The sequence below is a fragment of the Crinia signifera genome, chromosome 5 (genome assembly GCF_055691185.1).
Source record: "Crinia signifera chromosome 5, ASM5569118v1, whole genome shotgun sequence".
Lineage (NCBI taxonomy): Eukaryota > Metazoa > Chordata > Amphibia > Anura > Myobatrachidae > Crinia > Crinia signifera.
In genome coordinates, this window is record NC_139221.1 from 101,676,867 (window position 1) to 101,694,120 (window position 17,254).

A 17,254-nucleotide genomic window follows, 5' to 3' on the forward strand; every position below is an offset into this window, starting at 1 on the left:
GAACAATGTTAAATGCCTCAATTTACCCGCGATGACCGCGATTTCCCATAGGAAACAATGTTAAATGGGTGAATTTACCCAAATCATCATAGGGAAGAATGGTAAATGGGCCAGAAACCCCCCAAAAAAACCCTGAACATTGACATGTCCCCCCAAAAGTACTATACGCCACCCCGCGATCAACGTGAACCCGAAGCGTGGCGAGCGCAGCGGTACGCGTCCTCCGACCTTTTCATACCCCCACTATCCACGTCGGCGTGGAGTTGAGAATAGAATAGTGTGGCGAGCGCAGCGAGCCACCGAGCCCGAAGCGTGGCGAGGGGACGCGGATACCTTCACAGTTATACGCGTCCCCTCGCGGGCTTCCCAGGTGTCCATGGCGAGGCGGACACCTGTGAAGCCCGCGAAGGGACGCGTTTACCTGTGAAGGTATCCGCGTCCCCTCGCGGGGCTCGCCACGCTTCGGGCTCCGTGGCTCGCTGCGCTCGCCACACTATTCTATTCTCAACTCCACGCCGACGTGGATAGTGGGGGTATGAAAAGGTCGGAGGACGCGTACCGCCGCCCCTCGCGGGCTCGCTGCGCTCGCCACGCTTCGGGTTCACGTTGATCGCGGGGTGGCGTGAACTACTTTTGGGGGGACATGTCAATGTTCAGGGTTTTTTTGGGGGGTTTCTGGCCCATTTACCATTCTTCCCTATGATGATTTGGGTAAATTGACCCATTTAACATTGTTTCCTATGGGAAATCGCGGTCATCGCGGGTAAATTGAGGCATTTAACATTGTTCCCTATGGGGAAATCGCGGCCATCGCGGGTGGACCATTTAAGCATTTTTGGCCGCATACGACCCGACCGACGTGATTTTCACTGTTTTCAATGCATTTCAATGGAAAAATCGGGGGCATCGCGTCGGTCGCGTCGCAGGCCACTAAAAATTACCCCCGATGGCCGCGATTGTGGCCGTGCTAGGAAACAAGTACCAAATGTATAGATGTACAAAATGATTGGTGTTTGGTATGCAATAGAAGGCAATGCAGCCTGTTAAGTGTCAGAAAAAGATTATTATTTGTCTTTTTTTTTTTGTCTTACGTTAGACATATACGTATCCATACTGGGGAGAAACCTTATAAATGTGATGAATGTGGAAAGAGCTTCACGGTTAAATCAACACTGGATTCCCATGTGAAAACCCATGCAGGTTAGTAAACAAACATGTTATGACACAGTATATGACACACAGCAGGATGTCTTGCAAGGATAAACCTTTTTTATCATGAGACTTTTTTTTCTAATCTTATAAAGCAGGTTTTGTCACAGTGCTGATTCCTGAGGTGTTGGCTATAGGTTTAATGAAAAAACAAAGCACTGTTTGTCAAGCATTGGGATTACAAGCTACACTTTGAAAGACCTCTTGAAACATACTGTATAACGGTTGAAGACTGCATGATAGAGGTTATTAGTAGCAAGGTTGCAGCTTGGACAAAGTGTGTGAGAAGTGTTCAGTTTGCATGACAACTGGTCACACATAGCCATCCCCATGCTTTTATCCAGTGCCATCTCTCCAGGGTTATCCTCTTGCATCTCTCCAGTATTATCTTGCCTGCATTTCTCCAACACTATAGCTCCTGCATCTCTCCGGGGACCGTGCTCCTGCGTGTCTCCGGGGCCGTGCTCCTGCGTCTCTCCGGGGACCGTGCTCCTGCGTCTCTCCGGGGACCGTGCTCCTGCGTCTCTCCGGGGGCCGTGCTCCTGCGTCTCTCCGGGGACCGTGCTCCTGCGTCTCTCCGGGACCTGTCCCCACTGTGCTTCCACGGCTGTGTCTCAGGTCAAAGGCAGTATACAGAAAAAGACAGGAAGGAAATACATATATAGACACAAACCAACATGTTTTCAGGCACTCCCCTAGACTGATACACCTTTCAGACCGCACATTTTACCAGTTATTTTGCCGGTTTTTTTTACCATTTTAAAACAGTAATTTGTGCAGTCTGAAAGGTGCAGAGTGAATTTACCGGTTCTATTGAACTGGTATTTCTAAACGGTAATAAAGCAGGATTTCAGACCCGTTTCTTTTCATCCACTGTTTTCTATGGGTTAAAACGGGTTCAGTGTTGTAAAGGAACAAAAACTGCATTGAAATACCGTTTAAAGAAATGCGGTGTGAAAGGGGTTTTAGCTGGCAGACTCTTTTTTTAGAAACGTTTTAAAATACCTTGTCAAAGCCAGTTTTGCGGTCTGAAAGCAGCATGAGATGCTCAGATGGAGTCCATTCAGTGACAATCCCAGCCGGTCTGGTCTCCTCTCCAAGGGTTCTCACTCCTCCATTGCACGATAGCTCAGTTACAGGAAGAGTTGTATCAACCTCTACAGTGAGACTCCATTTATTATTTACCGTAACTTTATTACTGCTAACAAAATCATATCACAATCCATTAAGCATATAAATGATAAGCTAATTAGATCACAGAACATAAATAACATCGCAGTCTTTTAATTATCATTCTACTAGTAACCGATAAATCACAGATTGGCCCATATTTATTTACTTGTAAAGGATAAATTACCCCGTGTGTAATCCATGTGGAGGCAGTGTAGCATACATCCTAATAAACAGGGTCATATATCTACAGCCTGATCACAGCATGATTTTATCGGGATGACCACTAGATTTAAGGAGGGAATTTAGTTTTAAAGTAAAGGTTTTTTTTTGCCTTGAAATGAATTGCTGCTTTAAATCTAGTGGCTATCTTGTTGAAATCAGACCAGTATCAGGCTATTACAAATGGTCCTGAAATATTTCTGTACCGTGATTCTATTAGTTTTTGTTCTCTCCTTGATTTCTTCTATCCAGGGTCACGACTGCCGGTCCGTCTCAACAGTCATGACCCAGGCCCGTTTTCATTTTCCTCAATGGTATATCAGCAGGTGGTATTCAATGTCCTGACTGCCGAATGTCGGAAAGGGGTGTGGCCGCAAGATACAGCTATGGATCGTCAAGATACGGCCATGATCTCGCCATTCCACTGCCATACTTGGCAGAACAGGCCCGACCGCTTTTAAAGTCGAGTCGGTTCTGACAGCATTGAATAGGCACCCGCTGCTATTTCCCCCGTCGGAAATAGCGGCGGGGATTGAATATTCCCATAGTTGTCCTGCTTGAATATAGAGCAAAGACAAAAGGAAGGAAAAAGTTACCCGATGCCAACTGGTCCTGTGTGAAAAAATGAAATGCCCCCTTAATTACTCATTCAACCAATGAACCAAACTGAATTGATAAGTCGGTTCAGTTAGACAGGACACAATCAGGCTTGATTGCAGCAAGTCCTGTTCAGTTTAAACATCACTTCATGAGAACCTTTCCAGCAATGTACAGTTGGCTAAAGTGTCTCATCAAGCAGCATAGTATTCTGTTATCAAAATAAATTCCAGAAAAGATGAGAGAGAAAGTTACTGAAATATATCAGTCTGGAAAGGGGATACAGTGCCATCTCCAATGATATGGGACTCCCGCAAACCACATTGAGCTATTGTTTCCAAAAAGAGAAATCTTGGGAAAGTAGTGAAACTTCCCAGGAGTTGCCACTAAACCAAAAGCTCATTGAGAAACCATACATGAAGTCACAAAAGAAGCCAGACAAACTTCTAAAGCCCCCTACATATTACGCAATCCGGGCCGGCTTCATATTGACTGTGGCAGGGTGCCGGCATCGCCAAGTGTATATGCACAATTGCTCATGCTGGCATAGAAGGGCAGAGGACCACACTCATCAGCACATACGTCATTAACGATGTGTGCATCATTGATGATATTCAGGCAATACAGTAAAAGATCTAGATCACCTAGTGAGTATGGGCTTAAGGAACGGCAGGCCTCAATTGTCAGATTCTGTGTGTTTTTCTCTATTGCATCCTAGAAAATGATAGACGGAATCTGATTGGTTGCTATGGGCAACATCACTTATTTTCATTTATAGAAGCTTTCGAAAATCTGAAACTAGGTCATTCAAAATAAACATAACCGGAGTGGAGTAATAGTTAAATAAGGAAAGTGTCATTACGTATTAATAATGAAATCATCATTCATTATAAAGTGGCTAATATCTTCCGAGGCGATAAGCTGCGTGATAGTGCTTGTGTTGTGATTTTTCTTTCAAGTGCCAGGGTTGGAACAACATTTGTTTCGAGTACTTAGTGAGGTTTTTTAATTGAGTCATGTGGTGTTTTAATGACAAATTCCCAAGAAGCAGAACAGCTATAATATTACCAGTGTTCTAACCAGTCTTGGTTTATATTATGAAGATTGATGTATTAGCAGGCATATTTTGTTGGCAGTAATATTGGAAAAAAGTGCTTCAGATAAAAAACAATTTTTTTAACAACTGTAGATTAGTACATGGAGGTTAGAGACTTTAAAGGCAATTGACTCTTTGGGGGGAAATTTACTAACGAAAATATGCCACTATTTGGCGTATTCGTAGGCAGTCCTATGCATTTACTATGCCAAAAATACGCCTATTTGTATTTATGGCACATTCGTATTTGTATTGTATATACGCCATTTGAAGAATACAATTAGGAATCACCATTCATTCCAATGGTGATTCCTAATTTACTAAGCAGCCGTATGCAGTATATGGCAGTTAATTGCCACAAAAATATGCCTGGAAAATACAACTCAGATCCATGCAGGCTTCAGTGTAGGAATATAGAAAAAATAAATAAATAATTTAAAAAAAGGCGTGGGTCCATAAATACACCAGAAAATTAAAACTTTATTTCATCCAGAGCCCATACATACAGATACTCACCTACATCTTGACCCGAAGCTTCAGTCCCCTTGTCCTGTAGAATCCATATGGGGTACCTGTGGAAGGAAACCATACTCACCATGTCCTCTGGCCAAGATCGCGTCCTCTTCATTCCATGTAGGCATCCAGGGGGTTAAAAATAACAAAAAAAATGACCCAACACCAGGACGATTTGGAGGAGACACAAATGTGTTTGCACTTGATGCTCCTCCCCTGAAATGAGAGATCCCCCGGTGACGGACATCACCAGGTCCTCCCTCAGCCAATCAGGAGCTTTCTCTAGGGCAGCTCCGCACCTGTTCGACTATGCGCAGCTCCATAGACATCCATGTTATGAGAATAACATGGGTGTCTATGAGCAGTTCCCACCATAGGCGGCAATGTTACATTTTTAACATTGCCGTCTATGGAGTGAGTCGCTAATTGATCCTGAACGCAAAGTCAAGAGGGGTCAACCACAACCACATAATTTACCCCACTTCACTTTTCTCAGCCAATCATGGCCAATAATAATGCGCAGCTTGTACAAGACTGCGTGGAGGCAGAACAATCACACACATAACTTCTGACAGTATCAGTATGGTGTATTGGGGTGCAGTACACACAAACAATAAAGAAGAGCAAAATTATTATTATTATTATTATTTTTTTTCTATGCGCAGCTTGTCCAAGCCTGGGGTGCTGAGTTCCGGGGGGGCACAGCTCTCAATAGATTGCGCTGGAATGCGAGTGCTTTGCAGTGTCACTGGAGTTGGGGTCGAGCAAGGTCTCATAAGATCTTCTCGGGAACTGTGGGGGCAGCGGAGTCTGCTGGGATTACCTGCATCATCGGGCTGTGATTGATGCCACTACATTGATAATCTGCAATGGGGTTTAAATTAGTAGATTAGTGTAATAGAATCTATGCATGTTGTTCTCCACTACTGTTTGAGCCTGTCATACTATATGGCATTATTGATTTTCATTTCATTACATGCCATCACACAAGACATACACTGGCGGATAAAATAAGCCTTATTTTAATGAAATTGAAGCCTAAAATGTTTTTGTAAAATATAGCTAATAGTTTTCCAGACAGAACCTGAAGCAAACCTATGATACAAACATTGGAACTGGGGTCAGGGAAGTGTAACCATAATTGAAGATCTTATCATACAGATTCTACTGAGAAAACATGCTTCTGAAGACATTTAAGGAAGAATCTGATGTGACTGAGCGGAGACCATTTTTGTTATAGATGAACCTTTTTTTTTTTTTTTTAAAGGGTCTACTAATTAAATTATTCATGTATTTACTGTATGTTATTTAAAATGCAGCTTTGTTTAAATTTAAAATCTAAAGACAGATATGGGGTATATTCAATGCCACCAGACGAGCTGTGATGGCGAGCAGTGCTGATTGCTCGCCTTCACAGCTTGCAGGTCAGGCCGCCCTGTACCCACCTCACTGGGTTTTACAGCAAGGTGGAAATGGTGTGTGTGTGTGTGTGCTCCCTGCATTAGCCTCGAACCATGCCATTCGGGGGAATCCTCACCGTCCTCTGACGGTGAGGAGTCCCCTGGAACGTTGAAAAGGGCGAGTGGCTGGCGCATGGGTTAAACGGCGAGGATGGATTGATTTCTGCATTCCTTGCAGAAAACAAGCCATCCTTGCTTCAGAAACCCCCTAACCGACGGCATTAAATACCTCCCTATCTGTATAAATTATTTGGTTAGCTTCACTTAATGTTCACTTGCCCAACCCCATATATTTTTGTTGAAATAATAACCCTTTCATATATGCTTCTTCCAATGAACACTGAAGTTATGATTTAGAACTTGCTGTTTTTTTATATATCGATATTCTACATATAATAACATCATAGACATTTTTTTTTTCTTAAACCACATGTCCTCTATCCCCTCTGTTTTATGCAAATTTGCCATAGTTTGCTTCCCTGACCCACTTTGTGTAGTGGACGGACCCTTTTTGGGCCGCCGGGACCCCCACAGGGTCAGGTTTGGGGTCTTAGTGGCCGTGAACCTAATCTGGACCCAATTAAGCCATCTTGCATTGGTCTTGTCCAAATCGGTCCAATAGTGTCCACCGGACAAAAATACATGTGTAAGAGATTAGGGTGTGCAGTCCAAGGTTCCCTTTCCCATTTATTCTAGATGGAGTACACTTGAAGGCAGTAACTACTTCAGCTTGATTTGTCACCCCCTCCGACCTGTCCTGAGTGTTTTTAACTAATATTGATCTCTTATGGTGGCCATACACCTTAAGGTATGGCCAGAAGTCGCAAAGGTATGGCCAGACTTACCCCCTTAGAGCTGGTCGGGACCTTCCTGGGTGGCAGGATCACATGCGATACATCACATGTGGTAGGCTTTGGCCAATAGGAAAGCAGTGTCAGTTAAGGTCGGTTTTAGGTTAAACCTATTGATATTTACTGTAAATGATGTCATTATAAACAGAACTGCTGTATCTTTTTTTTGATGCTAGGCATTATGTATGTGAAACACATGAAATATTTATTTTAACAGAATTTTTAAAAGAAAAATAAATATTTTCAAATTGGTAAATTTGAAAATAGAATTACAAAAAATTGAGTGACTTTGATGTTTACTTCCGATATAATAATTGACAAGCATGTTCTGTGTTAGACTGAAACCAGTTTAATTAAAAAATATTACATTTACTTTAATTACACCTTGAATTTTAACAATTTATAGAAAATGTATATCTTATATACATATATATTCAACAAAGATACATTTTTGTAAATTGTCAAAAAGTGATGTTTTGTCTTTCAATAATAAAAAAATAAATTATAGTAATATAGCAAGGATATCCCTAAAACCTGGACTGTTGGTGTGCCTTGAGGACACAGATTAGGACAATAAATGCATAATATAGGCCCGGCTTAAACAAGATATTTGCAGGATTAACTGGGTATTATCCCTTTGAGTTCCAATATCTCTGTGAGAGATGTGCAAAAAAATGTGCCAGCATCGCTCACATTTGTTTTATAAATTTGAATAGAACATGTTGCGTAATAAAAGATTATGGGCTTGATTCTGGTTAGATCAGCCCTGGCATATTCGCACCGGGCGCCGATGTTTTGGCTCTGCGCATGTGTATATTCAAATTGAATTGTTGCGCGCACTGGCAATTCACGTGTTGCTCCGTCCAAGGGTGCACAGCTGCCAGCACTAACATTCCTGTTCCATCATCATGTCATGCTGATAACTAGCAAATATTTATTGTGTTTATACTATTTGAATACGTCTTTACAAGAAGTACCTATCCATGTCTTCACAGGTCAAAAACTGTTTAGTTGTCACGTTTGCACCAATTCCTTTTCCACTAAAGGCAGCCTAAAGGTGCACATGCGTCTGCACACTGGAGCAAAGCCATTTAAGTGTCCGCACTGTGATATGCGGTTCCGAACATCTGGGCGTAGGAAGACTCACATACAGTGTCATTATAAATCTGATTCTAAAAAGGTCCGAAAACATGTTGTGCGTAGACATCTTTCTCAGGCTGCGATACTGGCGCCCAGTTCAACATCCAGCACGGTGGAAACACTACCAACTATAAATCTACTTAACTCATCTGCCACTGAGCCAAGTGTCTTCATCACAAACAGCTCTGTTCTTTCCAGCCAGTTTGATCAAAGTTTGCTCCAACAGGGACTAGTTGGACAAGCCATTCTTCCTGCGTCTGTCTCTGGTAAGTATACTATTTGCATGCTTTGGTCTTATGACACTATCTAGCATTCCGTACAAGGTGCAAATTACTATATACTGCCATATCTATAACTACATATCCTAATACAATAGGGCAGGAATGTTTTTCTTTCTAATTAATATCTGTAATGCATATGTGGAAGGGGTCATTATTACATACTTTTGAGAATCATCTCTAAACTCAAACATGGGTTTTGTAAATGTGTGGAAAAGTCTCTTGGGCCAATTGAAATGTATTCGGGATTGAGATTATGAAAATAAAACTGTACATTCTGGAAAATCAGAGGGTATGATGTGAATCATTAGAGTTGAGAGCAATTAGGGCTATAAAGGGATAATGATGAGTTAGGCAGATTTTGCAACTATCTAGCAAAGTGAAATGCATTTTGCTAGGTTTGCAGAACTGGCCGTGTGTATATATATATATATATATTGCTGTTTCTAGCTCAGCAAGTCAAGCATATGCTCCTCCTTTATACTTGGAGGTGACAGGAGATTAGAAAAAAGGGCCTTACTCGAAGTTGTATGAGTGAGTAGCTGTCGCATTTGTGGCTGCTACCTGTACTTGGAGAGCATTTACCATGGTGCAAGATGTCCATCTGAAGTTTGGCCACCCTTGATTGCACTCACCTCTGAATTACCCATCAACACACCCAAGGAACACTTACCATACGTGCTAACATCACGTTGACGCAGAGTAATACCGAAGTACTGACACACCTGGGATCCATATACTGTATATCTGAGGCACATGTACTTGCTCAGTTATATAAGCAGGCTCTGACGCATGCAGTTTACTACCAAATTTTAAGAGTCACCCACAGATTGTATTCCCTCCAACTACAAATCATGCCTGGGGGGAACGGTGTAGAACTAAGCTCCACCACTTCTAATGGTATGGGGAACTGAGTTCCACCTCTACCACACAGTCATTTTATTGGAAAACCTGTCCCAGAGGTGGCTTCTTCTGCCACGGTGTATGTGATGTCATGCCATCACCGCTGCTGAAGTGAAGAAGAGCCACTAAGAGGAACAGGCCCTGTGCATGTCAAATACAGGGTGAGAGGAGGCTGGAGGGACTCAGAGGTGGGGAAGCTGCTGGAGGGACACAGGGCATGGAGCTGCTGAAGTGACAGAGACAGATGTGTATAAACAGCACAACTGTGGACATAATGTGCATAAAGGACATTACTGTGTGATTTAATATGAACCAAGGACACTACATTCGGTGTAATGTGTATATGATTTTGCTACTGTGTGTTGTCATTGCTTTCACACTGTACAAATATATCATATTTTAACACTGACATTTATTTTGGTGCGTAGTGTTGGGCTTTATGCCACCCCTTCCTACAGTACTGTATATCTGTCCAGACACTTCAACGTCCTCCCCCGCAGCACAACATGGTTTTCTCAGGGTGTAAAATTTTATCTTTTAGCTGGATTAATACTGTCTGAGGACAAAATGACCATTCAACTGTGTTTTTAATTTTGTACATACAGTATGGATTTGCTGTCATTAGCAGCCAGATCATGTACTATTGAGCGTAAACTTTGGTCATCTTAAAATTGCTTTCTGAAATTGTATTTTGATTTTTTTGTATGTATGTTTTAATATTTCACAGCTGGTGGCGATTTAACGGTCTCCTTGTCAGAATGTAGTTTGGCCACTCTGGAAGGAATTCAGTTACAGCTTGCTGCCAACTTGGTTGGACAGAATGTACAGATCTCTGGAATAGATGCTACAAGCATCAACAATATAACACTACAGGTAAATGTATTTCAATAAAGTTAACCGTAAATAAGTTGAATATCCCCTATGGAATATTTAATGTGTTCTTTCTTGTTTTTTTGGATTGCCAGATTGATCCCAGCCTTTTACAACAAACTCTGCAGCACAGCAGTATTATACCCCAGACCCTTTCTGGGGACCACGGTGCAGTACAGTCTACCAGCAGTCTGCAAACAAGTGAGAATGCTATGCCAGCTACTGTTGTACTTCAGCCTATAGCAAGCTTGTCTCTTCAGCCTTCCGCAACTTCTTCCTCTAACCTCTCTATTACACCTATTACTGAACAAGAATCAGTGCTGACTTCCAGCAGTGCAAGTAAATCCTTTTTCTTCTGTATTTTCATTAATGTAATTGTGCATTCCAGTGCTGTCACAGACCATTGGAACAAGATGGGGAATATATTTTGAACCAGTCTAGCGAAGCACAGAAATGCAGCTAACTAATTTATTGCTGCACTTTGATGCCAAGAACCATCTTGGCTCCAATCCCCCACAGCCACCTTCTTTCTATTGACTAAAGTCAACACAGACCACAGCCCAACTGGTTAGACACCCACATTCATTTTTCCCACATTCAACAATTACCTTCCTGCCTTTATCAAAAATTTATTTTTGTCTCCATCTACATTGTATTCTTCTGTAAATGTGTGTTACCTTTGCATTTCACTTCTGTGAACAATACCTCCATTCTTTCTTCTGACAACAGATTTCTTTTGGAAAAAAATGCACATGAAAATGAATTGCCCCCTTATGAAAGATAATGTTAACAAACAATAATGCACCCTAAAATTGCCCCTTTAAAATGTATACCCTCTTATGCGAATGGACCAGAATAAGGCCCACATTGTTTAAGTTATACTCTGTGGTCCTTATTCTGGTCCGTTCGCAGTTTTACTTGCGCTCCACAGGGACCGATGTTTTGTGAGTGCGCATTTCTGCGTATGTGCATACGCAAGGTGCATGCACCCACAGAGAACATTCTGTTCCCTGGGTGCATGCACTCAACACAGCGTACGGGTGTGTAGAGGGGCGTGGGGCGCCAGGCAGCCCCATTAGCATATGGGAACGCCCAGCATTTCATGGGCGTTCCCATGAGAATGCTGGGCGTTCTCATTCTAATGCGGCATGACGAACAAGCGGGCAGCTGACATCACTGGATGTCAGCTGCCCGCTCACTTCCCCCTGAACGTGCTTGCATATTTAAAGTTGCTCAGACCAACCTTACATATGCATGCACGCACCACATATTTCAATGGTCAGCGACAATCGAAATATGTGGGAGGTTCCCCCTAGCCTGCAAATGGATGTTAGTGTGTATGGATCACCCTCTCCTGAACAAGGGATCCCCCCAAAATATCCAACAAAGGGCAATCAACTGTGAGATTATAAACATCACAGCTAAAACTAGAAAATATTAAGACCCTACAAAATTGGAGGCTATGAAAAAAATCATAAACCACCCCTCTATAAATATAAGGAGAATAAGAGATTGGGTTACATCCCAACTAAAATATCCTCTGCATAAAACATAGCAGCGAATATAAAAACAAGTAACAAAGAAAAGTTTAGTGAACACACTTTCTTGACTTTACAGTGCACAGGCACTTCACTTTATATGTATGTGTGAATGTATGTCCTAAATTTTAACCTCTAACCAATTTTCACAATGGTGGAGTGGACCATGACCTGTGATTGCATACAATAGAAAGGAACACAGATACCAATGTCCCCTCTATTTTTTATTAATATAAACTAATAAAAGTTTAAATTTAGGAATTTTTTTTTTTTTGAAAACCAGATCTTTTGGTGTGCGTCCATAGTGCAAACGCTTCCTCTTTTCCTAATCTAGTATTTATATGGACAGATCTTAAGTGCATCTGTTTTACAATATAGGGTCATCATTTACAAAACATACTGTTATTTTAGACTTGGCACATTTGTCCTTAAAAAGTCAACCCATCTCCTAGAATTTCCCAGGATCTATAAGATCAAAAGACGAAAAGAGAGGCACCAATCACTGTTGGATGTGTATCCAGATCTGCCATCACCAGTGTTACTTCTCAGACACTGGATGCAATTTCCTGCTACAGTATATGCAAGGACTACCTTGATTGTGGCGATTTTTAGGATTTTGCGCTAACTGGAAAAACACTCTACCCTGTCTCATTGAAAGTGGTCATAAGGACTGTATTTTACAGAAGTTGGCAGTGGGGAAAAAAGATGATGATGCATATATTACTGTATATTATTATTATTATTATTTTATTCATAAGGTGCCACAAGTGTTTCGCATCGCCGTACAAAGGAACAATACAGGGAGACAAAACTTGGCATAACATTGAATAAATAACAAAAATAGAGTACAAATAAAGAGCGCCACAGTTCAATACACATTACAGCTTAAATATAAGTAGTGAGGACTCCATTAACATACAACTAGAGGCTTGATGCCAATGATGGAGATGAGTGTGCAGACAAAGATGGTCACTGAGTGTTGGAGTATAGGAGAGCTGTGAGTGAAATGTGAAGAGAAGTGGGCTTTGACAACAGGAGGGAGAGAGGGCCCTACTCGGAGGAGCTTACAAACTAGTAGGAAGGGGAGACAGACAGATTACAAGAGGTGCACGCGAGTGGGTGGTGGTTAGATATCAGGATGTAAACAGGCAAGGGGTCGGAGAACCAGCTAGTTTATGCAGTGGAAGGGTACGCTTTGATGAATAGGTGAGTTTTCAGTGCCCGTTTGAAGCTTTGCAAGGTCGGGGAGAGTCTAATGGAGCGAGGGAGTGCATTCCACTGAAGGGGTGCAGCACGGGCAATAATAATAAAAATGTGTATATATTGTTCTGCATTCTAATGCTGGTAGTAATGCTTTTTATTTTGCTGTAATTAATAGTCATGCCAGAGATAGTTATGATGCTAATGCTAGTTCTAAGTTGAGCATCTCCTGCCTGAAAATCAATGAACATGTCTTGACTCTTCCCTTTGCATGCTCTAATAGGCCTTGGGGAAGCACAAGGTCCGGTTATATAATTTTTCATAGGAAACCAATATTTCTAAGCTCTGGTACCCATGCTGTCAACATAAAAATATTTGAGAGATCAGCATAAACAATTTGCAGAAAGATTCCAGTAACTGACTTTGGCCAATAGTACACTGAAATTAAACCTGTTTTTGTAGTCTGCTACCTTAGCTTTAGTCACAAAGTTTTATGCTGCTTGGCCAAGTGCAACATGAGAGCATCTAGGCATCAAGTGCTAAGTCTGGGTACATACAAATACAATCATCATGCCGATCATCCAATTTAAATCCAGTACTGAAGGATTAGCACATGATTGTATCAGTGTGTATGCAGTGCTGATGCAGGAGCTTAAGCTAATAAAACTTTGAACATGTTTTAATGTTTAACAGGGATATTCAATGTCTTCCCCGACAGCACTGAACATGGATCTCTGCTTGTAAAGGCATTCACGTTCTGCCGTCAGGCACATTCTGCCAAGAACGGCCGGGAATTGCCCAGCCCCCGGACGCGGCTTGATGATTTCCGGCCGCTTCTCACGGCCATGCCTCCTTATCAGCGCTTGGCAGGCGGGACATTGAATCTCGCCTGGCAATTCAGTTCAAAACGGTTCAGGGTCACGGCTGTTGAGCCAGCCCAACAGGTGTGACCCTGCATTGAATACCCCCCTAAAGCTTCAATCATACGATGCCATAGAAGCTAATAGGAGCGCCGTGCACCATGTGTACGGTGCTCTACTGAGCTGAAAGGTTGTCACGTTTGGGACACACAGGACCGGTGATCGGTAGAATTTACTCGGATCAGCCGCCATGTGTAATCGTTTTAATTCTTCTGCCAAAATTTGGGGTTCCATTTCATAAATAAAAATCAGTCCAAGAGATGTTAGATGTCATCGATTTGTCTATTAGTGAATTTATAGTCCCAATGTCACTTAGGGCAGTATTCAATGAGAAATATCGCCGTGTGCAGCAAATCCTGTTTAGAATTCGCTGCACACTCGCTGTGTTCCGGAGGGCTGGCTGCTACTCGCTCTCTCCGTATTCAATGTTGGAGGGGCGAGAAGCCCCTCGCGGCGAATCTTAACCCCTGCAGCGGACGAGCGTCCGCGGCAGGGAGCCGTGGGACGGTGGCAGGCAGGGAGATTGAAGTCTCCCTGCCTGCCCCAGAACGTATGTGGGGGGGAGGTGGGCTCCCTGGGACCCAGGCAGCACAAGCTGCCCCCCCCCCCCCCCCCCAGAGCCAGCAGGGGACCGGGTATATTTACTGCTCCCGATCATGCATATGTAATGATCGGGTGCAGTGAATATATGAATATCTAATGAGCGGCTCGGCTCCCGGCCCCCTGCTGGCTGCTCTGTGTAAAAAAAAAAATATATATATATTTTTTTTTTATTAAAATATATATTCATGTGCTATAAGCACATTAATAAAAATAGCATGCCCCTTCTCTGAATAAAATTCCTGATTTTTTGACACCAAAATTAAAACAAAAAACCTTTTATTTAAAAAGTGCACATTCCACTTCTCCATGAAAAGATGGAGAATTGCTACACGGAGAGACACAGCGAAAATCACTCAGAAAGACGGCGAGTAGTGCACATTGAATAGGGTCCAACGCGAGAAAAGCACAAACTCGCCATAAAACATGGCAAATTTTTCTCATTGAATACTGCCCTTAATCATTGATTTTCATAAAATAAGTATTGTTTCTAAGTACTAAGCGTAGATTATGCCCCATGTAGATGAGCTTCTTGATGGTCTTGAATCTGCCCTGTCACAAGCCCAAGAGATCCCTGGTATGCACCATCGGTTCCACTCGGATACTCTTTGGGCCATTGGTTTTAGTCTGGTACTCTTTGGGCCCTCAGTTTCAGTCTAATACTCTCTGAGTCAGACTAAAAACACACTGTCTGTTCCACTTTAAGCAGTACCCAAGTCATTTATAGTGCCAGTGCTGGGTAATTCAGGCAGGGAGCTGCGACCTGCCCATAAGCTGGCATGAAGCCCAAATCCCGTTATGGGGTTCTCTGATGAAGACCCCAGTGGGTTAAATTCCATGAGTACTCACCAATCACCCAGTTCCTGTTGTCCACTTCTAGGGTACTGTTGGTCATGTTAGTCCTGCTTCAGCATCTGACCCTCATGATTACAACACAACACTACTTAGTCTCTTTTTGGGTCTGAAACTGTTTTGGAAACTCTTAAAATCCCAGATCCTGACCTGCCTATTATATTTAAATTAAATAAAACTATTACACTATTGAACCAATACTGTTTGGACTTGTGCTTACAATTCCTTATGTCTCCTCATAGATGAGGTACTTTACTCTTAATATTAAAATGTCCAGTACCATCAATCTCCAGTTGGACCCAATTCAGACCTGCTCGCTGGGCTGCGAGGTTACGGAGCCCAGCCAGCAGGTAAAGTCCACCTCGCCAAGCTCGCAACCCCTGCCACTGTGCATTGCTGCGAATGCATTGGCAGCTGTGCACACAGGGGGACAATCACATACCATTGAATGATTTTCCCCCTGCTCACAGCGCTGAGTAAGTCTAGACTCAGTGCTGGGGAGGTCGTGGGGAGAAGGAGGTCGCTGCTGAGATCAATCTTTCCATTGGCCATGGAACACATGCCCTGAAAACGACCATCCCTGAAAACGACGGCTTACACTCCCAAATGCCCGGCGCCTGTCAATCACCTTGCAAGCAGCCAGGGAAGGCTAACCTTCACATGGTCCATTTGCAAGGGGACCCCATGCATGTGCACAGTGTACCGTATACAGGCTCTCTTGATAATCAGCAGGGCTGCATATTCGTACGGACCTGAATCAGGCCAATTGTGCCATCATTATTATGTGTCATAATTTGTTTTTTCTTTCCAATGGAATTAAATGCAACTGTCTTCTGTACATGAAATAAAACCCATCACACCCATTAAAAACATCTATGTTCTTTCTTTTTACTGTATTCTCTAGATCTTTCCAAATTCCTAAGCAATGTTATTCTCCTTGCCATAGCATCAGTGTTCTACCGTTACACATTGTTTACTTTAGCTATTGAAACGTATAACATGTAAATGTTAGTGCAAAGATATTCTTCATAAACCATAGCTGTGTTGCTAATTTTATATTCACGCAATGTTCCATTATTAATCCTGCAGCATGATCCTGTATAATATTGCTTTTTCTATTTTGCAATCACTACATATGAGAAATGTAATCAAAATTCGTAATTGTTCAGAAAATCAATATGTTGACCTGTGAAGTCATTTCTATGGCACATTGTTATTCACTGTGTTTCTGCATACAGATGCGATATTGATATATCACCATTGGAATTTCTGTTTGCTTCTCATAAAAAGGAAGGTTTACAAAATGTTTTCTTTCTTTACAGCTGGACAGGAACTCTCCCAGGTTATGACTTCTCAAGGTCTGGTATCCACCTCTAATGGACAACATGAGATCACGCTAACCATTAATAACACCAGTTTAAGCCAGGTATTGGCCCATGCTACTGGCACCACTCCTACTACGTCCTCCGTGTCACCACAGGAAATTACTCTCACCATATCTGGTGAGTTGGAGACTGTATGTATTGTAATTTCATCTCTTTATATTCTATTTGTCTAGGCATTTACTCTTTTAAGTACAGCGTATAACGTCCTCATGCTAAAATCATGGCTGGTGGTGGAGGTACACACTGACTAATGATATATCAATATGCTCTTCTAAAGTACGGATGTCTGCATTATATATCAGTGTTCCCAACCTCAGTCCTCAAGTACCTCCAACAGTTCATATTTTGCAGGTCTCCTCACAGAATCACAAGTGAAATAATTAGCTCCACCTGTGGATCTTTTAAAATGTGTCAGTGAATAATGACTACACCTGCGCACCTGCTGGGTAA

At 42.3% G+C, this 17,254-nt stretch overlaps 1 protein-coding gene across 3 annotated transcripts in view; it reads left to right on the forward strand.

Annotated features, from left to right (window-relative positions):
- The window catches only part of ZNF236 (zinc finger protein 236), a 141,847-nt gene that overhangs the window by 97,624 nt on the left and 26,969 nt on the right, over nucleotides 1-17,254 (forward strand). For 2 of the 3 annotated variants that reach the window (XM_083187759.1, XM_083187761.1), the window contains exons 22-26: nucleotides 1,097-1,200; nucleotides 8,114-8,524; nucleotides 10,167-10,312; nucleotides 10,405-10,648; nucleotides 16,742-16,921. In XM_083187759.1, coding sequence (XP_083043885.1) covers nucleotides 1,097-1,200; nucleotides 8,114-8,524; nucleotides 10,167-10,312; nucleotides 10,405-10,648; nucleotides 16,742-16,921 — 1,085 coding nt within the window. The remainder of the gene's footprint in view (nucleotides 1-1,096; nucleotides 1,201-8,113; nucleotides 8,525-10,166; nucleotides 10,313-10,404; nucleotides 10,649-16,741; nucleotides 16,922-17,254) is intronic. The other variant, XM_083187760.1, reaches the window with a different exon arrangement.